Source organism: Haemorhous mexicanus, chromosome 11, assembly GCF_027477595.1.
Source record: "Haemorhous mexicanus isolate bHaeMex1 chromosome 11, bHaeMex1.pri, whole genome shotgun sequence".
Taxonomy (NCBI): domain Eukaryota; kingdom Metazoa; phylum Chordata; class Aves; order Passeriformes; family Fringillidae; genus Haemorhous; species Haemorhous mexicanus.
The window spans coordinates 12,945,981-12,972,650 of NC_082351.1; the positions used below are offsets into that span (position 1 = coordinate 12,945,981).

Below are 26,670 nucleotides of genomic sequence, written 5' to 3' on the forward strand. Positions count from 1 at the left end.
ACCTTTTTAATTTAGGTACCAAATTAATTTCCTATACTTGTCCTCCCCGTAGTATGCACCTCCTCCCAGCCTGAGCACAAGCTAGAGCAGCACAATGATGGCCACTGCTAAGGACACATCCTTCCACAGCAAAGGAAAGGCCATGACTAATATCCTTCACTTCCACTGTAAAGACAAAACATGCAAGGGAAAAAGGCAATTTTACCCACGTGGTTTCAAGCCAGGGCAATCACACACTTCACTTTGTTACTGTGCTGATCTACATCTCTGCCTGTACAAAGGAGTGATCTAGAAGCAGCTGCCAGTGAAGCACAGTGGTGAAAAGGCTCTAGCACCTGGGCATGGAGCCTGCAGCTCCATGAACTGGGAAGTTCCTGCTCCCAGTTACCTTTCCCCACCACTGTGTTTATTTAGGCCTCCCACAGCTGATGGAGGGTCTGATGAAAGGCAAAGTTGATGCTCAGACCAGTCAGCTCAACCCAGGCACACCAGAGAGCTCTGCCTGAGACTGGGGAGATGACCCAGCTCCTGCAGCACTGCAGGGAGAGCCAGAGCTGGCACCAGTGAGGCAGCAGGACCAGCCAAGAGCTGCAAAGGTAAAAAAGGGAAGGAGCAAAGTAAACCTCCTGTTCCTGGTGACAAGATGCTGCTGCAGGCCAAGGGGCTCACTGAACAGCAGCCTGAGGAACTACAGAGCTGAATAAACAGTCCACAGATTGTTAGGAGGAATTGAAAAAAAAAGTATATGCGTATACACACAAAACTAGTTCAATTACTTCATAAAAAGGGGAAAAGAAACAGTTGACACAAGCTGTTCAACGCAAAATTTAAGTTTAGAAGCAGCAAAGAAAGGTAAAGAATTAGACTTTGCCTATATACAATATAATATTGAAATAAAATACTGCATTTTGATCTGGTCATTTTCTGGAAAAAGGAATCTTAAAGATAAAGTAGCTTCAAAAAAGGAAACAAGACAAATGCAGTTAGGCCCTCCACAAAGAAAAATCCATGTTAAGAGCACACAGTGACAAAAGCCAATGAAGCTGAGGGAAAGAAGGCAAATAAAACACCTCTAATAAAAGAGCACAATCAATTATATAATTTTACGCAGCACAACAATTCAAATTCAGTGCTGCTAAATACCATTTGTCTTCAGACAAAAATACAGCTTTGATATCTACACCATTAAGATTTTAACACTACAGCCATCTAGATGAAGCTTCATTTTTTAATAACACATTCAGGATTTTATCCTGTGTAAGAGGCATTAAGATGAAACTTAAAGAAAGGGACACTTAATTCCATCACAGACTTTCTTGTTTGTCCCTCAAAACTAATCATTTCTACTATTTCCAAAGAAAATGGAGCAAACCAGATGAGTGACTACTATGGTCTGGCATTTAAATTCCTGTTCTTTAAATAAATATTTGTCAAAAACCAGAAAATCACCCCAAATGGAAATCCTATAGACAATGAGGGGAGAGCAAAGCAAACAATCCTTGCCTTGTAACACAAAATGCCATGTAATACATAGCATGTGTAAAAATGGAGGTAAAGCACCATATGAGAGAAGACGTCATCCTTCTTCCATATGTACAAAAATCCTTCTCTGTAATATTACCTATTACTAGATCTGAATTTATATATTGACAGGGCACAAACTGGACAGAGTCCAAAACAGACCTCGACTTATTTTAATGCTGAAAACATAAACTATGGTACAGTTGAAAAAAGCCTACATATCTTGGAAGAGCAACAATCATTCTGAGTAGACACAGATGACTGCTACAAAAAAAGGTAGCATTTGCTGAATTACTCAACACCGTGGTATTTCAGCTGCATTAATTTCTTTCTTGGCTTGAAGTCCAAAGTGCATAAATTGTGAATTACTTAGCAAACATTAACTTTTTAAAGTGTCATTCATACATATGTATATGCAAATACAGACACCAGTAAAAGCTGAGAATTTAAATATTTAGGATACTGCACAAAACTACAGTTTTAGCATTTTAGACTGAATGTCATTATACAGCTCATCAGCCATGGAGTGCAATATGTGGCATATAGTAAGAAAAACTATTATTTCATAGACTTGAAAGCAAAAGAAAGCATAGAGGAAACCAACTGGGTTATTACTATCCAAGTAACAAATCTGGTTTGTCCAGGGGTGTTTGGTGGGATTTTGTCTGTTTTTTGCACTACCTGCCTATATTACACCCAGCAGTAAAAAGTTTAGTTTCATATTTTGGGATTCAAGCTATAAAACATCTCAGGCTATTTCAATATTTCTAAGTTCCCAAATGTCATACAAAAACGGCACCTGTAATTCCACCAATTCATATCAAACCCAAACTTAAGAGATTGGCAATGAAGTGCCCTGTTCCTTTTGCCTGGACTTGTTTAGTTTATAAAATAAGGCTTCTCAAACAATGTGACAGTAAGTTGTGTAAGATATCAACACTTTCTGTTCATGCTTCAGGAAAAAAGGTGCAAAGTAAGAAAAATGGAAAATGGATACTTGTAAAACTCTGCTTTGACCTCCTCAGATGATATTGTCTGCTCAGGGTTCTAGTAAGTTTTCCTAGTGCCCAATAAGTGATTAGTTCAAGTTTCAGACTTGTTACTCAGAGGTATTTTGTTTTGGTATCAAGGCCACGTGTGCCTTTGCACAGCTCTGAAGAGTTAAATGTAAGGTAATTTTACACTTGGGCCTTATATAGTGACCATAAATGGTCCCTGAAGGTCCATAAAGTCTTTACAGTAAACACTGAAAAGCAAACAGGTCAGAGGACCAAGAAGAAAAAAATACCATTTTTATAGTCCTGACCCATATCAGCTTTACATTTGCTCTCTACAAGATCTCCTGCCAAGTTTCAAGAAAAAAAAGTAACTATATTTCCATGTGATAAGGTTAAATATGTTGCAAAGAATATAACTGCAAGTATGACCATTCTGTCCTTCGCATCTTTCACAGATTACAGCAGAGACCATCTCTGAAGATATTTTCAAGACCTGAGAGAGAAAATAGCAGCTTAGCAGTATAAAAAGAATCAAACATCTGGAAGAACTGCAAAGGCACTGAACCTGCACCAATGAGGACATGAGCCCATCCCCAGTTCTGACTGACTTCCACATTTCTGGAGTCCTCTGCTCATCTCTAATGACTCAGTTCACACCACACAGAAACAGACTATCCCCAGCTTCAAGAATGTTGCACCTGAGGTTTCTCCACTAACTGGAGTGCGGAGACAAACATTGAGTGAAAGCCTCTGTGGTAGCTACAACCATGGAAATTCCTGCTACCTCCCTGATACTACAGGATGCTCAGGCCAGAGCTGACAGCAGCCTATACCAGTATGCCTTTCACTATGAATGATAAGTCATGCAAAACCAGGTTTATACTGGAAAGAGAAAAGCAGTACAAAAATTACTGGAATAACTTGATCTATTTTCCAAGACTGTTTCAGGGAGAGCAGCCCATAAACAGCCAGACCAGTGCAGACATTTTCCCTCAAGCAGAGAGCTCTTTCAGTAAGTGAACTCCTGTGTTAGCTTTTCAGACAGTTTAACACTGATTTCCAAGAACAGACCAACTGAAATATTTCCCAACCAACGTGTTCATATTTCTGCCCATATTTGAATCTACTATTGCATACAAGCCCAGTGCTGGACTCAGAGAAGTGGCAAAACCAGACTCATGAACAGTTACTATGAAGTTTCTATAAATACTGGTCTCTATCAGTACTACTTCACACTCAGCTCTTTGACTTTTCAAGTTAACCTCATTTGTACAAGATGGTATCCTTCCATTAGCATATTTAGGATTCAATCCCGCCCATGCCCCCATGTTTTAACACACAGAGAACCAGCACATCTCAGAAATCCTTACACAAGCAACACACAACTTTAGTACTTGATTATCTCAGGATGAAAAGAATGTGCTATGCTTAATGACCAACTAGTTGGTTTTCTCCTTCCCAGAGGACTGGGGAACTGTTACTACAGTGCATCTATTGCCTCCCTCGGGGTGCTTTGGAGAATTACTGAATTATAAACATCTTGGAATATGTTAGAATTTCTTTAAGCATATTTTTATCAGTTTAATATTAGATGACAAGGAGAGGTTTTTGCTATCTTTTGTGTTAACTTCAAGTCCTGCCTAGCCAAAGGATATCTCACTGCAAATTCTTGCTCACTCTTCTGCCATATCTTTGAAAGATCAGTCTAAAGAAAAGTTCCATGCAGCAGTCACTGGAGATAAGGACCATCACATAGGTAGACAGACCTGAATATACATTTAGATATGCAACTCCAAACTTCCAAAACCTATAAACAGCAGTTTGCATGCAGTTGAAAACAGGTACAGATATGAAAGTTGTACCTGAGAGATACTGCTGAACCACCTTGAAATTCTTGACTCCAATTAACTTTTCTCTACTTAAATTCAATGTTTGAGGCCAACTACTCTGAAAAATCATAGAATGCACTGGAGTCCCCAAGAAACACACCAATTATCACCCTGATCACAGAGATTTGCTACAGGATTCTCTTCTCTCCACCCCTCTGTCAATTCAAGGACAGTAATCTTACAGTGCACCTGCAACTTTAGATAGCTCAACCACCACTAGTAAGAAATTGATTTAGAACCTTGTACAGAGCAAGAGCACATTTCTACAAGACTACCAAAAATAAATTCTGTCACCAAGTCCAGAAGTAAAACTCAAACTCATCAGATTCTAAATCATTCTTCTACAAAAAAAAAAAAGTGTTCCATACAAAGCTGAAAAAAAAAAAAAAAGTATGTGATTCTGCTCTTAAGTCATTACAAACCCTAAGCTACCTTGTCTCTGAACTTGTCTCTGAAATAAGGTAAGCAAAAGTCTTGCACCCTGCATTAAGGAGCTTCTTTTGTATTAAAATCCAGTCCTATTATGTTTTTACAACATTGCATGTAACACACTGCTCTAACAAAAGAGTTATGGTAGAGTATGGGAAGATATTCCTGCACAGCTCTCAGATGTGCTTCATCTGAGAATGCAAAACAAGGGGTTTTTTTAAATTACCAGTTTACATTTTGCTTTTTCTTAAAAAAAAAAAAAATTAAAGACTGCTAGGGGCAATGAAAAATGCATTCTTTAATTTTCTGTTCACCCTCCACAACACTGAAATAACATCAGTCAGGATTATAAACATCTGTAATTGCCAGGGGAATGTACAATACATTCAGAAACTCCAGGCCCACATATCCTGTAGCTCTGCACTTCACAAACAAAAGGTTGGGGAAAGAAAGAGGGGGTGGGGTATAGGGAATAAAGGCTTAAAGATTAAAGTCACAGGCAGAGACAGACGGCTCCGTTTTTTAATAACTGAAAACACTAGTTGTGCCTGAATGTGCTCATTGTTTTATGGCAGGGGGAGAGTCTCTGCATGCTGGACTGGCTGGCGACAGAACTGCCCTTGCATCAAAAATAAGATTTGCAAAAAAAAAAAAAAAAGTCACCAAACCCACGCCCTAATTTCCCCTCTTGCAATGGTTAATGATGCTTTTAGGTAGCAGTCAACAAATTATCCCACCTTACCTTTATTAAAGTGGGGATAACTTCATGGCTGGAGGTATTACCTGATGGAAACAGCGTAAGACACGGCTGCAGAGGTGGCTGAAGGTTTGCTGCTGTGAAGGAACACAGACTACGAACAAGAACAGTCACAAACAGGCACAGCTAGGGAACAACAAGCTTATAAATCAATTTCTGATAGGTTCTTAACACAACAAAAGCAGTGCTGCAAGGCTGAATTATGGTATAAGCAGATTTGTATATGGTTTCAAGAAGTTTAGCTGTCATGAGGAAGTTCTTAAGTCCTTACTTTTTAAAAGCATCAGCTATACTTTTAGTGAATGAAAGTTTCATGAGTTGGGTTCACTTCAGTCAGTAAAAAATGCTATTGCCTCAAAATATTGCATTAGAGCATAAAAAAGTTGAAAGCGTTTCTTTTATGCTTTAAAGTAATTTTTCTCTCAAAAATTTAGGAGTAAAAGCACTTGCACACCACGTGGCTACTCAATATCCATAATTACAAATGTGTGTTATTTTTAAATTCCATAATATTAATTTTTCTATTACAAACAATCTAATACTTCTCATGATCCATTACAGTGGAAAAATTTTTGCGAGTCAGATCCCACCAGGGCCCAGGAACCCATCTTAAGGTCAATGCAATGAGGTCAGTTCCACTGCTGGGTGCCAATGGACTACAGGTAAGCAAGTAGCCTCAACAAACATATGTCAATAAAAAATATTAAATAATTTTTTCACTTTTATTCTAATCTAGCCTCAGGTATTACCATAAGAGAGCTTTTGTTTTACTGGATTTTTTTTTTTTTTTTAACCTGACAACTTGGTTTAAATACAGACAGAAAGGAGATAATTCAGTAAGACAACAGGCTCTTTCATCTAAAACCATGAAACTCCCAGTCATAACTTCTTGGGGAAACCTAAAATAAGGAGCAGGGAGCCACACAACAGGAGTCAATGAAAAGTAGTCTCCTGCCCCAAGCAAGCATGCTGTGCCGGGAGGAATCAGTGCTCACAATACACAGCTCCTCAGCCAAAAATGTCAGACCTGGAATGCTCCAGCTATCATCCCCTCTCTGTTGATGCAACACTTTTGCATCATCAGCCACTGGACATCTTGTTGAGATTAAAAATATTGTGGAGAGTTACTGTCTGTTCAGCAAGGAAAAAAAGACAAGAGCCCATGTCAGAAAGGGAGGGGAAAGGAAAAGCTGAAATATGAGCTCATAAGCCTGATGTGGAGAATAAAGACAGGCTTTGTTTTACCTCATTCATACCAAGTACAAACAAGAGACTCATCACTGTTTTGAGTTTGAACTGCAAAATTTGTTTTGCAGGCAGCACTGCCCATTTTTTTCCTCACGTAACTCAACTACCCCTCTTTCTCAAAAGTAACTCTGATGCTCCAATCATGTATTTAAGCCTAGATGAAACCTGTCTAGTAACAGACTCTCTCATTCTGACACTTCAGAAGCACCTACAAAGGCATTCTTACATGGTAAAGACCAGCCTTGGTTGTATCATTGATGTTGCCCCGATGTCCTCATGCACTCAAACAAAGTAACTAAAAATAAAATATAGGAATATTTAAAAGAAAATCAAAATCGCTTGGAGGACACACTGGCTATCTAACCACACTAAGAGTTAGGCAACACTTATTAAACTGGAGATACTTCTTTGGGCAAGAAGTATTAATTCTTCTTAAACTTTCAAATGCAGATTCAGTTCAAAAATACAACACAATGTGCAGTCTTAAAGGGTACAGTCTTTGGAAGATTAGAAGTAAAAAAAAAAACCACAAGGAAAAAAGTCTGTCCTCTGACAGAAACACTACCCACCAGCGCTGTCCCTAAAAGGGCTCAAGGGCAATACCAAAAGGCAGCACGGGAAAGCAGAGTCTGGATTCTACTTTTGTGCTCCTCGGCAAAGGCGAGGAGGGTGGTAATTTACCATGTACAACCAAATTGTACATGAAAGTTTCAAAGCAGCCAATTAAAGCTAACATTATGGAATGGAACTGAGGTCCGAGTGGAACGCGTTAGACACGCATTCCACACAACGGCTCCAGAGTCCGCCTGCGAGGCGGGCACTACACAAAGTACAAAGGGTCAAGAAGCTCCTCTCAAAGAGAGCCCCAGCTCTGAGCAGGAGTCAGGAGAGCCTGCCCAAAGCAACCAAACGTGGTGCACAGCTGCAAAGTGACAGCAAGGCTGCAAAGCCAAGTCATCGCCTGCATCGGCAGAACGCTACGGAGAGAGATTGAAAATTCATCAATCAAGCAGGGGCAAACCTCATGAGCCACAACTGAGAACCAAATGGAGGGGGACAACATGGAGCAAAGAAGAACACCCCTAAAACTAGCAGCAATAAACATGCCCATATCAGTTAAAATCTCTTACATACATCACTTTCATACACTCAACTGCAGTGCATCCTCCAAGTGATTTTTCTTTTCTTCCAACTACAGCTTTGCTTCTCTTAAGCAGGTCAATGTAGAATGGTAGAAGAGTTACTAATACCTAGTGGGAAGTTGGATGACAACTATCTCAAGTTACCAGGACTATGTTACATTTTGCCTTAGAGTCATCTGTACACTGGAACATGGTGAACCCCAATTTTGATGCAAGTTTCTGGATTTCTGTGACAGTAATGCAGAAAACTGTCATGTTGGTACTTCAGCTGCAGAACGTAACCAAATGGAAATAAAAAGAGAACAATTAGGTTATTTCTTGTGTCTTATATTTCAACATAAAACTCCACACACATGCAAACTGGGAAATTAATTCAATGACACAATAAAAAATCCTGTGATACTTCTATAGCACTACCACTCCCCGAACCTTCGCCATCTCCAAACACCAACAAGAACTATAATCTTTACCAGAACAGTAGTTGGATCAAGGATGAAAAATAAGATACATGTCAAAAAAAGTAGGTTGTTCTCAAGAAAGACACCCCACAAACAATCTCAGTTTTCATGTCAAGCTTTACTTCAAGCACCCACATTACCACACAGCCATAGCAGTGCAGCATGCAGAAAGAAAGCTCAAACAAATCAGTCCCAAACAAATTGCAGATGCCAGTTCTGAGGAACAAAATACTTTCATTCTCTGCAGTGTACATAGATAATTAGAGCCAAAGTAAACAAGCAATACTTTGGAAAACAATTTTTTCTGGACACATTCTAGGCAGCGGTCAGTTACCCTGACTTGCTACCATGCTAAATATTAGGTGCTTTGCTAAATTGCAAATTTTGGCAGAAGGGCAGCCAAAGAGTTAATGCTGCCATAAAATTGCTCTGGCTAAAGTTTTAAGACTTTGTACTGAACTACCAAGGGAAGTTTTTATACGGAAAAATCACCACAAACTTAACACTTGAAAACCACAGTCAAAACAGTGATCTATTAGTTTATTCTCAATTCACTTTAACAGAGTTTTCCATGTTTGTACACAAAGGCTGTAACTTCTGTTTGTCTTAAAAGACAAAATGGATTCACCACTCAAGATTCATTCAAGATTTATTTTGTATTTGGTTGTCTGGCCATCAGCCAGTGGCAGACATCAGGCCCTGCCCATCAATTCACCACCTAATCATGACAATAGCAAGCATTCTGCATAATTTGTTATTCCACAAAGTCACATCACATTGTGCTAGAGACACTTCTCCAACAGGCCATTATCAAGCACAGGGTACTATTTCATACCTCCTGCCAGGCCAGCACAAGGGCTTCTGACAGTGTATTTATTTTTATTTAAATTTTTGCTGACTAGGATTGCAGAAGATACACACCTCATTTTGGAGCAGTCCCAAGGGGTCAACAGCCATGTAAATTTCACATCCCAGTACTTCAGGACAAAACAAACTATATCATGTGGATATACTATCTAAACTGCCAACACCACAAAGCACTCCAGAAATTGCAGGGTGTATGGCATTTGTGTTTCACATTATTACATTCTCCATATAATTAATATAAGTCCACTAAAATACAAAAGGTGAAGCTCAATGTAAGGAAGAAAGCTGTGCAAAGTTTAATTACTAAATAAAACTAGGCACAATACTTGTCAAGACTAGAATTTATACTGTGTAAGAGGGGCTGGAATTTAATGATATATAATCCCATCGAGATAAGAGACAGTAGCAATGGCTGAGTAAATGTTGTCCACAGGACTAAGAAGAGGCAAGGTGAAAAATCTAAGTTATCATGATTTGTAGCCAGATGACTTCTATAAAAAAATTTTACAGCAGAGGGAGTGCCATAAAGATATTCCAAATTTCACTGGTGGAATATTAGTTTAAAAATAAATACTTTAAATGTTTTGAATTATATAGTTTATTATTTAACATTAGATAATCATGTGAATGAGCTTTACCAGCCAAGGAGCCAAATACAGACCTGGTCTGACTTCATACTGGTTTGGACCTTAATCCTGCAGTCTCCCTTACTGAGTTCATTCCTACAAGGACTTCATGGATTCAGAACACCCAGCTGGGCACTGAACTGGTACTTCTACAAAGCTGCAAATGTGCATGGCACCTCAGAGATAAACACAAAACAAGGCCCTAAGTTTACAAAGCTCTTAGACTAAATTTAGACCCCTTGCTCCCTAAAATAAGGAAAGTATTTTAATCTCTGACACAACCACGTTATTTCATTGCTTCAAGTTTTATACTTAGAATAGCACAGATCTTTGTGAGGTGAACATATAGAAACCATCAACATACAAAACCAGACCCTTTATCTCTAAAAGCCCTCATAAATATAGGAAAAGAGTTTTCAATTATGTATTTTGAAGAACTTCCAAAAGCGAAGTTGTTCAGCACAACCCCACACCCCTTAGAAATTTCCTAAGACAGCTCAAACACTATATAAACCAGAACATGATTATCTAATCATAGATATTTCAGTATAATTCAGAGCAAGTCCTTCCAGCATTTTTTCTAGGATGAGCAAACAATTGAATAAAATAGAAATGTTGACACAAAGGAACAAGCATTTTACAAGCAGTGGTAGCAGTTTCTGTAAGCTGAGTTTGTGAGCAGTAACACCTGTGGGTTAAGCAAAACATCACTCAAGCAGAAAACCTTCAGCAAGAACAGAACTGTGACAAAGGAGGATCATCATAAGCTAAGTACAGCAGGTCTCACAGTTTTGCATCCCACACTCACCCTCCTGTTTCATTTAATCATTGAAAACCACTTCTTTTCTCACAAATCAAAATTTAAATTTTTGAGCTGAAACAAAGGCTGACAGCATCCCCAGGGAAGTGGGAAGAAAGCCTACAGAAAACAAAGTCTGCTCAGAATACACATTGCTCTGCCAGGCCCATGTGACCAGCTCTCAGGAATGCTGGCACTGCTCAAACTATTCACTCAAAATAAGCAACAAACAAGAATCATGGATAAACAAGAAAATAATATGGAGTGCAAGGCACTAATGCTGCCACTCCAAAGCTGTAACTGGAGACTTTCATTTAACTGCACATTGCAAGAGAACACCAGTCCCAGCAAAAATTCAAAGAGCAGCAAGTGCAGGCATTGAGCCATCACTCTCTAGCTTGGATGGGGCTCTGGAAAAGAAGCACCCAGAAGTGCAATAAAGTCATCTGCCCCTGCTAATCTAAGCTCTGTGACTAAGAGAAGAAATTGCTAGGCATGAATACAAAACAGGATCAGAAGTATATGAAGTATACAAAGAATATTTAAAGATGACACACTTCACTCTTTCACAAAACCCCTTCTTGGATGCTCATGCTTTGTACAAGCCTTTTTTATATTTTTAATTATTGCTTTTCACATTTTGTTAGGTCTCCTTTCCCATTCATATCTTGTAGACTCAGAGAGCACAATGGTTTCTAAATTGAACTTCCTGACAGCAAGAACTAGAATTACAGAACAAGGGATGGAAAATTCAGAATGAGAATTTCATTTCAAATGAACTTAAGTAAATATACTTGTTATCTAATCACTTTGGCCTTTGCATCAGATGATGGAGACAACTGCTGCTGGAGAAGCATATAATAATAACGGAAGAGAAATACAATGGAGCTTTATTAAGTATATTCTTACAATTTACTGTAGACCTACATTAAATTTTGTTAGAGGATTTCCTTAAAGTACTTCCAGTAAATTATTTTTCTTAATTGTGTTTAAAATGTCATAGTTAATTGGCTTTTGAGGAAAAAATTATCTTGCCATTTTGTAAAAATATAACATTGAAATAAAGCATATAGAAAGGAAAAAAGGTATGTAGGTATATAAAATGAAATTGTCTAATGACTGGTGTACACAGAAGAAAAAAATCAAATAATCATAGAAATGGAGATTTAATTTTCTTCCTCCCTTAATGAAGTAATAATAGCATCTGTTTATATGCTTTTTACTTCTAGTGTCCTGTCAAAAGCAAGCTACTCCTTGGGGCTGGAGAGAGACTTGAGACACCACAAGAGGGGAAAAAAGTTTTTAAAATAGTTTTCGCATCTGTAGTCACCATGTTTTAAAACTACCTAATGTTTTCTCTTACTCAGGAAAACAAGAATTCAATCTACAATGAGAAGATCTGACTCTCTCCAGGACCTAGATTCTGTTGGTCAATGGAAAATTGAATCACAACATCTCAAAAAAGTACACAAGTTTTAGGAAGAGCTTTACCAGCAAATGGAAAGCTTTGAAGTTTTCAGTCCCAAGAGAGCAGCATCAATCTCTTCCCTCTGCAGCAGCACTGGGCAGGCAGAGAAGCCTATTTCCCTGCAGCTGTGGGAATCAACTGGAACTCAGGCTTGGGTACTGCTAAATCTGAAAGCAAAGCCATCAGACTTTAAAACATGGAAACAGAAAACATGAAACAAAAGAAGTGAAGCAACCTGGGTTATCAGCAAGCCAGCTCCTGCCACAAACCACTGTAACTCTCAGTCTGAGAGTTGGACTCACTTAAATTTAAGTCAGTGCTCACTTAAATTTAACCCCAGTTACAACAAACAAGGGCAGTTTTTAAAAGTATCAGTATCCTTTTCTTCTCCCTCTTATTTATACAGGTAAGGACACCATATAAACATCAAGAAATTAGTTTTCAATCCCATTTCACATTGTCCCTCCTCTTTTCCTTCTTTCTTGACACCATTTTGGGTAAATAAGATCTTTTAATTCATTTCTGGAACTGCCAGCTTACGAACACAGAAAAATCTATTCTAAATACAAGCCTGCACACCAGCCTGCTCCAGAGCTTATTCCCCTGTAGCTAAAAGAGGCACATCATGAACCACTGATGTTCTGCAGACAAAGCCTATGGAGATGGACTTCAGAAAGGAATTTTAGAAGTCCAAAGTGGTGGGAGGGAAAAAGAAAACAACAGCAACAAAAACCAAAACAAAAAACAACCATGCCCCATTTTTTCCTTTCTTTTTCCCCCCTGAAAATCTAGTAAGATTATCATTTTAAATTATGCCAAGGTTGTGAATGCCTCTCTATTGCTTTCTTTCAGTTCTTATAAGGCAAGAAAAAAAAAATCTGCTGAAACTGCTCAGCAACAGCCAAATTCAATAAACCAACACTAACTGTAAATGCACCACCAAGGTAAATGAATGCCTAATTGAAGAGTACTAATCACTCCTTAATGAAATGCTGAAATCACCAAGAACAAATACAGCATTGGTGATTAAAGCTCAATTTTTTTGGATGCTCAGAGCTGACAGAAATAGAAAGACAGATTACAACTCATGCATTTAAAGTATTTTACAATGATCGTTACCACTTAGCAGAAAAACATACATTCCAAAATATATTTAATTTTGAAAAACTGGCTTGATGTTTTGCTAACCTATTACAAAATCACAATTGCCACCTATAGTCTATGCCCAAGCATTCATATTCACATTACAACCACACAACTCTACTCTTACAGCAAGTTCTCATAAACAGCTGAGCTCACCTGGGCTGCTTTTACTGCATCTATACTGTACAATGCTTCTGACTCAAAAATTTATTTGTTATTGTTAGAGAACATCAGACTCCACTTTAGCTTCCACTTAGCAGAAACAAATTTTTCACTCACAGAACTTATTTATTCTCTTTCTGAACAAACAGTGCATAAAGAGGAACTGGGACAAAATTACAACTCTTTTACATAAAGCTTCTAAAAAGAACAACAACTCCCCAAAATTAGTGTATTTTGAGGATTTCATTATCTCATCCTGAAAATCTTCAGCATCCAATAACAACAGTTAATGCAGGTGCACTTGAGATGCTACAAAATTGTTAGCTCTCCAACAGAAAGGGAAACTATCATATGCTACTAAAATATTAGACAGCGTCACCTCAAACATTCTTGTACTTATTTTTGTTCCAACTCTTTTTACAAGAGCTCATAAGCTACTGCAAAAAAATTTAAAACAGTACACAAGCCTTGAAAGGATACTGTCAACTAATTTATATTTCACATTAGTAATTTCTGGTTTTACCTAGGATTGACTCAGTTATATGCAAGAACATAATAAAAAATTCCATAAACCTAGCATCACTTTCATGTGTGATCTATTCTCATCTTAGCTACACTTCACCATTTTCTTGACAAAAAATAAGTATCTTTACAATGCAAAGAAAAAACAAACAAGTACAATGACCAAAATAACTTTCATCCACTGCATCAATTTGACATCAAGTCTTTAAAAAAAACAGCATTCTTTTACACAGTAAGTTTAGGACTCCCTGGTTTCTTGGCACAGGGTAAGTAAAGAAACAGACAGCTAAATTTATCTTCACTTTGATTTGTTTGGCTTTAAATTACAACAAAGAAAACATTCAGCCACATTAAGCAGTGCTAGACATTAGCAGAATAATCAACTCCATTATACTGTCTGTAAACTTAAAAATACATAAAAAAAGCACATTTAGGGGCATACAGTGAAAAAACTCCCAAACACCTGCCTACACATAATTTGTTAGTGAACACAGTTCAGCAATGAAAACATCTCAAACAAACTTTCTGTAAAGACTAAATTTTCAGTCACTTGTTTTGGTTTTTTGTTTGTTGTTTTGTTGGGGTTTTTTTTGTTTTGTTTCTTTTTAATAGAATTTAGCTTCAGTTCAAACTCTTTTGTTCCCTTAACCAGAAAAGTATTTTCTCTGCACAAATTTGGTACAGTTCATTTTAACCAAATACACTTTTTTTTGTACTTCCTCTAAAAGCACTATGCAGCACCAAAGACAGGTGAATCTGTTTCCACAAGACACTTCAGTTCAACACCAGTTTTATACAGAAAAAGCCACAATTGCTGGATATGGCAATACACACCAGAGAGAGTGAATAGAGAGCTCAACTACAAACAGATGGGCACCACAACTTCACCACAGCACTTGAAATAATAGGAGAATCTCAGCTGTTAGTCAGGTGAAACATCCACTCAGAGAAAAAAATACTCATGATGGTCTCTCCCACAGGGTAAAAACCTATCAAACAGCAAGCAAATCCAAAGAACAAAATTACTTCCTTAAAAAAAAATTATCAGGGTGCCTGACCTGTGACTTTTGAATTTTTAGCCATACACAAGAATAAATATTAACTATTATTTCAATGGTTTTCTAATTTCCTTTATTTATACATATATAAACAAACAGATGTAATTTCAGTGTAAAAACTTGCTTTTCAGGCTTTAAGGAATTTTTAAAATTAGGCATATTACCATATGATTTGAAGCTATTATAGAGCCAGACAGGGGCCAGTTTCAGTGCGAAATGCCCAAAACTAGTCCCTCAGGGGAACAGTACTGCTGACACTTGGTGGCTTTTTCTTGATAAACTTTTTAATACTCTAAACTGAATACTCATCATTCAGAGATCAGGGAAAGATTCTAATTCTGAATGCTTTTAAGAAGGATGATGTTTTGGGATTTCTTTAGTCTTTACATGCAACCTAGGCACCTAAAATTAAGCACTTTAATTGAACCATTTGAACAAATTTGAGCCATTTTCCATATTCTCTGACGAAATGTGCCTTGGTCAGATCTTTTGATGTCTTTAAAGGATACTTGCTAAATTAGAGTACAAGCTCAAAATGTTTTCTAATTAATGCACCGTTCATTTCTTTCATAAATCTTCAGAGTTAGGGGACAGTACAGTCCCCAAAACTGTATACATACAGAACTGCACACTGAAGCCAAAGAACACAAAATAATTATGTGACTCTTTCCATCACACAGCAACACTGCTGCACATGTACATTCCAATTTTTACAGGATGGGGCAATCTATCTCTACAAAGTTATCTGCAATTCATTGCATATCCACATTTACATTGGGTTCCTCCACAACCAGCCCCACCACACTGGTGCTGCCATTCAAGCTGCTCAACACCTCCAGTAAGCACTGTGAGGGTTAACAGTAACACTTGCTGATGAGTCCCAAGCCCTTGGCATGGGATCATGTCACTGTCATATTTACTGAAAAATCCCTTCCCCAGGATTTCTTCTCCTGGGAAGTTAAGAAGCCCCAGAGTAAAATGTAAATAATAATTATCTGATTCCTTCTCCTGTGTTTGCTGCTCTAGAATGTGGTTTGGAGATTGTTTAGCAACAGGTGCATATTTGGTTTCCTGTGAATTGTTTTTAGTTAATGACCAATCACCATCAGCTGTGTCAGACTTTGAGGAGTCAGTCACGAGCTTTTCATTATCATTCTTGTTAAGCCTTCTGTCTGTATCCTTCTCAGTATAGCTTTAGTATAGTATTCTTTTAATATAATATCATAAAATAATAAATCAGCCTTCTGAGAACACGGAGTCAGATTCTCACCTCTCACCTCGTCCTGGGGACCCTCACAAACTCAACAGGATCATTCACAGAAACTCCCTCAGCCCACATTTACTGCTTCTCCCCTCCTGTCCCAGCAGGTGACCAACACACCAGAGCTGCTGCTGCTGCTGCCAGGCTCACCTGAAGTGACAGCCCAGAGGCAGCGAGGAGCCAGCTGTGCCACTCTGCACTCTGAGCCTCTCTCTAAATCATCTCACACACTGCAATGGCAGCGTGGATAACCACTGCCAGAACACCACACAGAATCCCCCCAAGTCAACCACAGGTTCAGGTAATCATGACCTCTCTTTTTACAACATAAATGCATAATTTCCACACCACTCTTTGATGAAGGGACCACAGACTTAAAAAGAGGAAACAATTACAGTCATTAGAATTTCACCCAAGCGTGAGATTTAATCTCAGGCCATGGTCTTGCCAATGGCTGTGGGGGTCTCAATGGAGACAAAACTGCTCTGTGGGAGAAAAAAATGCCTTGATGATGACATTAGTCAGCAAGAGAGACTGAGCTTTGTCTTCCATCCAACAGCACAGTCAAATACAAGGAAACCATTTTCCCTCCCCCTCTTCTGGATCCTAAAAAAGAAAGCTACAATTTTGTTTTTCTCTCTGAAATGCAGTTTTTGCATACTTTGGAAAACTTTCTTCCCCAAAGCAATACTGCTGTAAGGCTAATTTTTAAAATTAGAGAAGTAAATTTAAGCATAAATAAACATCTACAACAAAAAAAACATTTCCCATGCCTATCCTTATTAATATGATAGGATAGTTCTATCAACAACTCTCAAACACTTCTATAGCTTTTTTCTATACCCAACAAGTTCTTAAAGACCATTTCAAATTTTACATACACAGAGAAATCATATCTAAAGTATGTGTACCTGCTCTACACTGCATTTATTGGAAACAAGACAGGTAAAACTTGGCCGAAAAAAAATTAAGGCAGAGTTTAACAACTAAAAAGAGCTCCTGAGACCCAAGAACACCAGCTTACAATCATATGCCAATCATATGTTGCATCCCAAATAAGACAGAAAACCAAAGAAAACCTAAGTACAAAAGACAAGAAAGTGCTACAGGCAACTATATTAAATTCATTTTTCCAGTACTGCAGGAAAAAACATATTTGCAGTGGACAAAAGAGTCATCATCATCCCTTCTATAACATGAAGAAAGGAATTTCTCAACAAAACCAAAGTCTAAATAAATCATCTCTTCTCTAGAGCCCGAGGTGAAGGAGCCTGGATTCTTAACCAGATCAATATAAATCTCAAAATTCAAACTTCAATTTTTATTTCCCCTTACCATTCTTTACCTCCATGATGCTCCTGAATACAATTTCTTCATTTTTATTTAAGCTACGCTGTCTACTCCATTTCCTCTCCTTCTATTATCCACCAATTCCTTCTGCTGTTACATTAAACATAAATATATATTCATTATTGTTTGTCTGGTCCCAACTACCCCTAGTGTTGCTAATGCTGATAATTACAATCAAATGTAGGATTAATCAGCCTAAGTTTGAAACTGAGATTGCCATTTAATTTGGAAGCCAACACAAACCATTTCATGTTCACTTGAAGAGATTAGATAAACTGCATGAGAACATTTTGGTAAAATAATTGATAAGGAAATAGGAAATAAGAGTTATTGGTATTTACTTAGCCTGCAACACTTTCTGGAAGCAAATAGTTTAAAGGAAGCACTTCAGAACAGCTCCCTAATCTGAATTTCACAGACAGCACAAGGAGTATTTCTCACAGAATGCAGAGTACCTCTGCAATCCCAGCTATCGTGCGAGCTGTTCGAGTCTCTCTGCTGAAGCTCACAAAGGTAATTTTAAGTCAGTTTTACCCCATGATGAGCTGTGCCCCACAGAACACAACATGTTCAAGAATCCAGCTGGAAATTACCACTGCAAAACAGCTGTCCTTGCCCTTCAGCTTGCCAGGCCAACCTTAGGGTTCCCAGACAGAAAACAACTCACTGTCACAAAGAAAAACAACTCCTTATTGCATTTAACAGACTTTAGCAATGTCAGTGTGCAGGTTTGGTTTGCACCCTTAGCGAGACCTGTTGCACATCTGCTTTACAATTATAACCTCAATTCTTCCATTCACATTTTGTTTTTCTAGGGGTTTTCACAAACAGTACTTTACAACAGCCATGCAAAAACATGTATTATTTTAAGTACAAAACAAATACATTAAGAAAATTCAGTTCATGGCTCCATCAAGCTAACTAGCTATTAAAAATGGTTTTACACATAAACAACATATCATTCTGCTTATATCTAGCATCTACTAATTGAAGACAACTTTTAAATCAAGATGCAGAACCAATACAGTAGAATCTTATGAGGCTGGTTTGTTGATTAGCAGATCACTGAGTTGCTCAATTGTACTATTTAGCAAGCAAGCATACCCATCATCAGTAAAAATACTACTTTGAAAAATGTGCTTTAAACTTACTTCAACAAGGGTAATTTTAACTATAAATATGCTCCATTTTTTACAGTAACTTGTTGTAGATTTTATGCAGTTATTTAAAATACTTCACTACATTAGCTAATACTTTAAAGCATCTAAAAATTGATTAACAAAACTTCCCTGCTCTTCCAAACAGCTTACAAAATAATTTAAAGCAAGAATAAACACGAAGCAAAAGTGAAAAGTGGTTATTTGATGAATGCTTGCACACAGTATGCTGGAACGAAGAAATTCTGTTTTAAAACCAATAGGAAAAATGATCAAGCAGAATAGTATAATTACAGTGCTTGGTTATTAAGTCTTCCTGAGAAGCTGTCATGGTTTTGTGTCAAATAACAAAGTGTCAAGTAGCACAGTTTTGTTGTATACAAGCAAACAAGCACAACCACTTAGAAGCTCTGTAGAAAAATTGTCATATATTAGCAAGGGACAATTTAACATTCAAACAAGTTTCAATAAAACCACTCCTGGTTAAAATCTACACTTTAGATTGAGAATTCCATTATAAATCGCATCTTCCAAACAAGAAATGCACAATTATTTTTATTTTTTAAACCCCACACAAAAAAACAGTACATTTCTGACAGGATTCTAAGAAGCAGCAGAAGAGAATGTGATTATTCACTATAACTTTTGATATCAGGATAAAATGGGTCTCTTGCTCCTTGTAATCTACTTGACCCAGAAAACAAACCAAAGACTCCTCCAGCTTCAGTCTCTAATAGTGTCTAAAAGTTGTTGTGTAAGTTTACGAAGTTGTTGAATGTGTAACTTCTACAGCAAAATCAGCTTCAAGTCAAAACTGCAGAACAGGGCATAGAACAGAAATAATTTTAATCCCTTTCCACTGTCACATCATTCACAAAATCCACAAAAAACAAGAAGTAATGCAATACATAGATAGTTAGAGCTATTACAGTTATGATATAGACAGATAAAAACTCCACAAGACCCCTATTTTAAGGAACCCTGATACACCTCCCCAAGTTTCATTCTACCAAATATCACACAACAAATCCTATTTCACACAGTAGTGGTTCAGAGCAGATTTAGTTCAACTAGCTTCCTTTTACCCAGTTATTAAAAGACATGGGGAAACGAGGAAGGAAATAAAAGACTTGTGCACACTAAATTCCATGGCTCCCACATCAAACCGGTTGTTTTTTCTCACCTGTTACCTGTGTCTCATGTCATGTGTAAGACAACAACCCACACATTTTTATTGCTTAAGGTATAAAAAGCACAACCCAAATTATAGATGAAATAAGACTAACCTTCCTTAAAACACAGAGGACGTTTTCTTTAAGAACAAGAAAATTAACCCGGAGTTGTGTTCCAAATCGTGTACTTAATTCTGTTTCGATTCACAGTGAGGTCACTCCCCCCAGGCTGACCTGGTACCCGAGTACTTATCCCTAAGATCCTACAATGTAAGCAAACACTGCCCTCTTGTGCACTGCAACATCCAGGAGACAAAGTTTCATTTCGAGGGCTGTGGAGACCACGCAAAGTTTTTATACTGGTTACCCTTCTTAACTCCTTAATTAAAAAAAAAAAGTAGCTTTCATTTTAAAATGTCAATAAAAGTACTCCGTGTTGTCAGACAAGTATCTGGCACCAGCCAAATTATAGTAACTAAAAAAAAAAGACACTTTCAATTTCACTTACGGAAATAAAGTTTATTTGAAATTTTAATACAAAGCAGTGTCAGCAATTCACAAGCACCACAAACCCAAAGAGTCTAATAGGTTTTAGAAAACATTCCCACTAGTGCTAGCTGAAGTCCCTTAACAAGTACTTCCATAACATCAACCACAACATCAAGATTTGTGGCTAGGAATTACATTACACTAGAGCTGTATGTTAATTTCATTTTTTTTCTACCAGAACAGGGTTCATTATGTTACTCTCACTTTCAACTGGCATCCAAAGACCTCAAGGCTCTCTGAATAGAATGATATCCACTAAATATAAGGCACTCTTTCCCTCCAGAGGTTTCCCTTCATTTGACACCTGTACTCAACAGCAAGTCATGCACATATGTATCTACACCTATAAAACTCTACTTGCTCACTCACCTAGAATAGGGGAAAAAAAAACCAAACAACCAAGAACTGTCATATCTTCACAAAGATCTCAACAAACAAAAGCTCACATCGACAGAAGGGTGTTTTCCTGGCAGTAATGCAAAGGCAACCCCGACTTTACAAATCCTCTTAAAAGCTTATAACAAACTCAGCAAAACAACTAATCTGTGATAAAAGGTGGGTGTTTTTTGTGATATGTTAATCTTACAAATAATCTGCATCTGACTGAATTTGAATGCTGGTAGCAAGACCACATTTCCCTTGATCTCCCAAGCCTGTTTTCACTGTACTCATTTGCATCAGCAAGACATGCTTTGCTATGCTCATTTCCCCCTCTCCAAGCTCTAGTGCAAGTTCAAAAGTCTTGGCCCCTCCAATGTATCAGGTATGAATTAATACCCTTCCTTAGCTGAACACAGCAGCAAAGTGGAAACAGACACTTGCAAGGCAGTCTGCTTTGAAAGGAACTGCAGGGACAAATGGTGACAATGAAGTTCTAGTTATAAAGTAAAAAGGTCAAAGGTTCAGACAGGCATAAGGATTACAAAACTACAAGTTTGTCAGAGCTCCCCCCAGCCCAGGTTTAAACAACCAGGGTCAAGCAGTAGCTTTCCAATTAAAACCCTATAAGGATACTTTGTCCTTTGAACTTCATAGGAGAAAAAAAAAAGAATTTTCTGCTTTAGAAGTTGTTTTGAGGACCCATCTTGAATTCAAACAGATAAAGGGCATCCAACAACAGCTCACCTAAAGCAAACACTCAGTAACCCTTGGCTGCCTGTGTGGGGGAAGTTGGGATGAGGTAATCATGTTCTCCTATATTAGTGTGCTGACCCTTTGTAGGGCATGAAATTAACCATCAGCAAGGAAAAAATCTGCTACTGCTTAAACTACTTTGCTACGCAAAGTGGTCTTAAAATGAAATATGGGGATTGAATTTCGTCTGGCAGATTAACTTGTCTAACCTCTCTGCAGGCATCCCTTCCTGCTGAACTCATTTGAGAAACTATTCCAGACCCTACTGGTGCACAGGTCTGTGACAAACAAATGTAAAAGTAACTCTTATTTTATTTCAATGACATTAATATCAGCTTTGTGGAAGATGAGGATCTGAACATTAACAAAAGAACAGAAGTTTAAACACCCCATAAAGCTGTGACAGAAACTATCCCATCTCAGTGTGAAATCTTACCAAAAATACCACCCTAAATCTCTACAGCAACAGAAGAATGCACTAGTGACAAAAATATAAGTCCTGTATCTTGCAGTCATTCCTTCAGTGCACAAACCAAAGCGTAAGGCAGATCTGGATACTTCTTACTGCTTGGCCAAGTCACACACAAATTGCTGTAAATACTGGTTTTGTTCCCTTGCTTAAGACAAATCCTGCCAAAGCATAGGAAAAGTCTAAAATTGTGTTTTAAAAGAAAAAAGTTCTGTTCTTATTGTTTGAAAGTGTAAGACAGAAATGTGTAGTACAGTCCAAGCCACACAGCTACCCACAATAACTTAATGCCTTCCTGCCACAGACTCACAAGAGCCTTAGAAGAATACAAACCAGGATGGTTTGAATACAAGTGAAAGGCATGATAAAGTACACCAAGTGACTATTACTTATTCCATTCCAACCTTGACTATCACCTTCCATCTAAAACTTAAACAAAACATCTTGGGTGAAACTGTCTGCAACATTTCCCATTCCCAGCATGCAGGTAAAAAAACCAAAAAAACCACCCAAAACAAAACAGTTTTGATTTAACATTTGATATGTTTTGTTTTCAAGGACAAGCTTTGCAAGAAAAATGTAGCCACACAGAATGAAATACGACTTCTATTTTTCATTCCAATTGGTTACTGCTCAAATATTCTGCATTCATTTAATCCTAAGGTATTGTGTCTGAACAAGCATCTTGTGAGTGACTGTGAGAAGCACTCACAAGGTCAAGCACTACCTAGCACAGCATGACAAAAATGCAATACCAGATTCTGACATGAAAAAACCCATTTCAGGAATTAGCTACATAGAGAAATATGTTAAAGAGTGGTAAATAGTGACATTTAACCTGTGAGCAGATTTATCAGCTTTGTACAGCTAAGGAATTAACTCTCAGAGCACTCTGGGAGCACAGAAAAGATGACAGTTACAGAAGAGAGAGAACCTGGGACACCACTGGTGAAAACAGCACTTTGGAAGAGAAGATGCAGAGAGCGACTCCTCAGAAGGAAACCCCTGAGCTCCTCATCTCATGGGAGACCTGAGTGAACAATGCTGGGGCTACCCTGCCACAGCAGAGGGTGTTTCCATGAGCTGGGAGCACTTAAAGGGAAGCCAACTGCAAGCAAGAAGATGCAGTAACATTTTCACAGGGGTAGCTTCTCCTGCAAACCCTGCCTGCACATGACTAACAGAGTTCTGAAGCAGCCCTCTCATCTCTGCTGTCACTCCATCTTCCAAATCCTCACATCCAGCTCCTTTGTTCACAGGCATTCTAGTTTTTCTCCAGATCAACTTCCACCTGTAGCTACCCCAGAATTTCAATTCAGAACAATGACATTTTAAAGACGTATGGGAAATCTGAGGTGCAGCATAAACATGGGAAGATAAAGTACTTTGCACTTATGTCTTAATGAAAAACCATACACAGAAAAAACATGCAGTAACAGGGAAATCACAGATTCCATCAGAAAGAAAAGGGTAGTGGCATTCCTGGCTGCAGAGAAAATGTTTGGAATGGTGAATCCTTAATTGCTTAGTAACAAGGAAGTAGATGAAAATAACCTAAATTTTTCAAGTACCATTATCTGGGAGGACTCACTTTCCATTCCTGAAGTGATGAAAAAGTTGGCATTATTGAAACACACATGAATACCGAAGAATGTATCCTGTTACAGAGGACATGCTACACTTCAGTTTGAGTTTCACCAAATCACACCAAACCTGCAAGCACCTTAATACTCCCACAGGCACAGATCAGGTTTTATCATCAAGGCTTCACTTTTCAAACCTGGTAGTAAAAAAAGGCAAAAAAGCATCCACTATCAAGATACATCTATTATCAAGCAGAAAACTGAAGTTCCTAATTCTTTAAACTATTAACCCAATACTGCATTTTCTCTACAACCCTTTCTTAACACACAGAATTGCAGTAAGTCACACTAATCAACCATTTTACTTCATTAAAATACATAACCTGGTATAAGTGGAACTAAGCAAGTTTGAGGTGCTTATGTGTCTGAATTACCATGTGTAAAGAATTATTTTTGCTGGGAAGAAAACTATCATCATCTCATCCCATCCATGCCTTCCTTCTCCCTGAACAGCCTATCAATAAACAAATCTGAATAACTTATTCAGCTGTGACTAAAGACTTTGAAGATGATCTTAAAAATAGCAGAAAGCAGTGAGAAGTCTGTGTATCAAACAACCAAACCGAATAAGTGTTAAAGTTACTGAAAAACAAAACTGGTTGAAGCTGATCTCTAAGTTTTCCCACGTCCCCTTCATGAGAAAGTTCACACCATTCAGATTAGTTGCTTCTGGCAGAAAGGAATGTCTGGCTACAAGTGAATCTTCAGTACATCCAAGAAACATCTGCCAAAGTCAACTTTGCTCTTTAGAAGATAATCAGGTGCTTACAATTACTAAAGAATAATAAGGGCTTGCCAAGTACAAGAGAAGAGTACAAGACCGAAGGTTTCTGGAATTAAGAACACGGCCACTCCTCCCCTGCAGCTGCGGAGCACACGTTGCTGAAACAGACCATTTTACTGCTAGTGAAACTGACAAATAAGTAAATATTTATTATCCAGCCACAAGAAGGGCAAACACTACAACACCGTTACCACTACCGCAACTTACAAACAACACAATTGCTCAAAAGGGGGTTAAATTCCCACATCGTGACAAGTAACTCAGCCCGAACCTCAGTCTAGCCAAGAAACACTGTCCTACAAAACCACCACCAAGTTGTCATTAAAGAGACAGTGGCAGAGGAACTGAACTTGCAGGCGGATCCCCGCAGTTACAACAACCTGTGCCTACTTTAAACTCCAGCACCTGTGACTATCATCTCCTTAGTCAAGCACCGACCACCTCTTAACACTCTTCAGAAGAAATGGAAGGGGGAGACAGAACAAGGTGAACTAATTTAAAATGAGTCCTATTGCAAAGCAAATTAAGCTTCTGACAATCTATGAAGACTAAAATGAAGAGTAACCAAAATCCACAAAATTATTTCTAACCCTAAAATTATCATGCTACAACTCCCTAGTCCTCCAAAACAACATGGGCATGTCCAGCAACTGCATCACAGCTCTCAACTACAGACAATATCAAACTCTGACAGCTTTACCAGGCGAGAAAACAGCAATTTATACGGCTCTTCGATGCCATTAATAAGACCTCCATACACAATAAATGAAACTTTTTATCTAGGAAGTGTAAGAAACCTGCGCACACCTGACCATCTAAACAGCAATCCAAGAACTCACGTGTATTAAGTGCTTTCCTATGAGCAGAGTTTGTTTTATTTGAAAAACAACTACGAGCAAGCGTAGCAAAGTCGCAGGTCCGTGAGAAACCTGTCTCTGCCCGTCCCCTCGGTTTGGGCACGGCCGGACACCCCGGCTCCCAGCGGCCCCGCTCCCACCGCGGACACGAGCGGGCGCAGCCCCGCGGGGCGCGGAGCACCCCGGGAGGCACGGCAGCCACCGGGGCGGCCTCCCTGCGCCCCCCTTACCGCCGATGATGGTGCGGATGAGGGAGGCGTGCCCCGGGCAGTCCACCAGCGTGAACTGCAGCTCGCCGGGCCCCGGGCCCAGCTGCGGCGGCAGCGCGGTGCGCAGGCAGGAGAAGCCCAGGTCCAGCGTGATGCCCCGCGCGCGGCTCTGTGGCGCCCGGTCGAAGGCGGCGGTAGAGCCGGTGGTGCTGAGCGCCCGCGCCAGTGCCGTCTTCCCGCTGTCGATGTGGCCCAGCACTCCCACATTCACGTTCAGGACGCGGGCGGCCATGGCGGCGCTGCACCCGCCCGGTCCGTCCCCACAGCGCCCCTGCGGCAACGCGGGCCCCGCCGCCGCCGTTCCGCCCGCCGGGGGCCGGTGCGCAGGGCGGGCGAGCGCCGGGCAGGGCTGCTCGGAGCCGGCGTGGTTCGTCCGCACCCCGCGGCCGGGGATGCGGAGCAGCGGCTCGGCGCACAGCCAGCTCACCTCTCTACCCCTACCGGGCACCCCCTGCAAGGAGGGGCAATTTCAGCAGGTCACCTTAATGCCCAACAGCTGGGCCCCCTCCCCATGTGCGCCCGGCCTGAGGGAGGGCTGGCAGCCAGCGGCCCTGCGAAGGGGGTACGGGATTCACCCTGAGCATCCGCACCTGCGCTCACACCTCGCCCGCGCTAATTAAACACTGCAGGGCTGCTTAAACAAGATCACTGCCACATCACCCCCTCCATTCTGCCCGCAGGCAAACCCCGGTGCTGCTGATATTGTGGTGACCAGGTTTGATTTCGAAGTCACATGGACATTGCAAACCCACGTGAAGAAGCAGGTCACGTTTGGATCATTTACTTTCCTTACACTTAATAAATTCAAGGCTTGCATAATTAATTTTCTTGTAAATGGATATTTAAGTTAGGTAAAATGCTGCTTTAAAAATCATATCCTTAATGGATTAAGAATCCAAGATTATTAAGAGTGGTGAACAGATCTGGTAAGCACCGCT

The 26,670-nt window shown here is 39.2% G+C and overlaps 1 protein-coding gene across 1 annotated transcript in view; it reads right to left on the reverse strand.

Annotated features, from left to right (window-relative positions):
• The window catches only part of EEFSEC (eukaryotic elongation factor, selenocysteine-tRNA specific), a 122,594-nt gene extending 96,594 nt beyond the window's left edge, over positions 1 to 26,000 (reverse strand). Inside the window, exon 1 of the mRNA XM_059856521.1 lies at positions 25,694 to 26,000. Coding sequence (XP_059712504.1) covers positions 25,694 to 25,964 — 271 coding nt within the window. The 5' untranslated portion in view covers positions 25,965 to 26,000. The remainder of the gene's footprint in view (positions 1 to 25,693) is intronic.
• Positions 26,001 to 26,670: the final 670 nt, after the last annotated feature.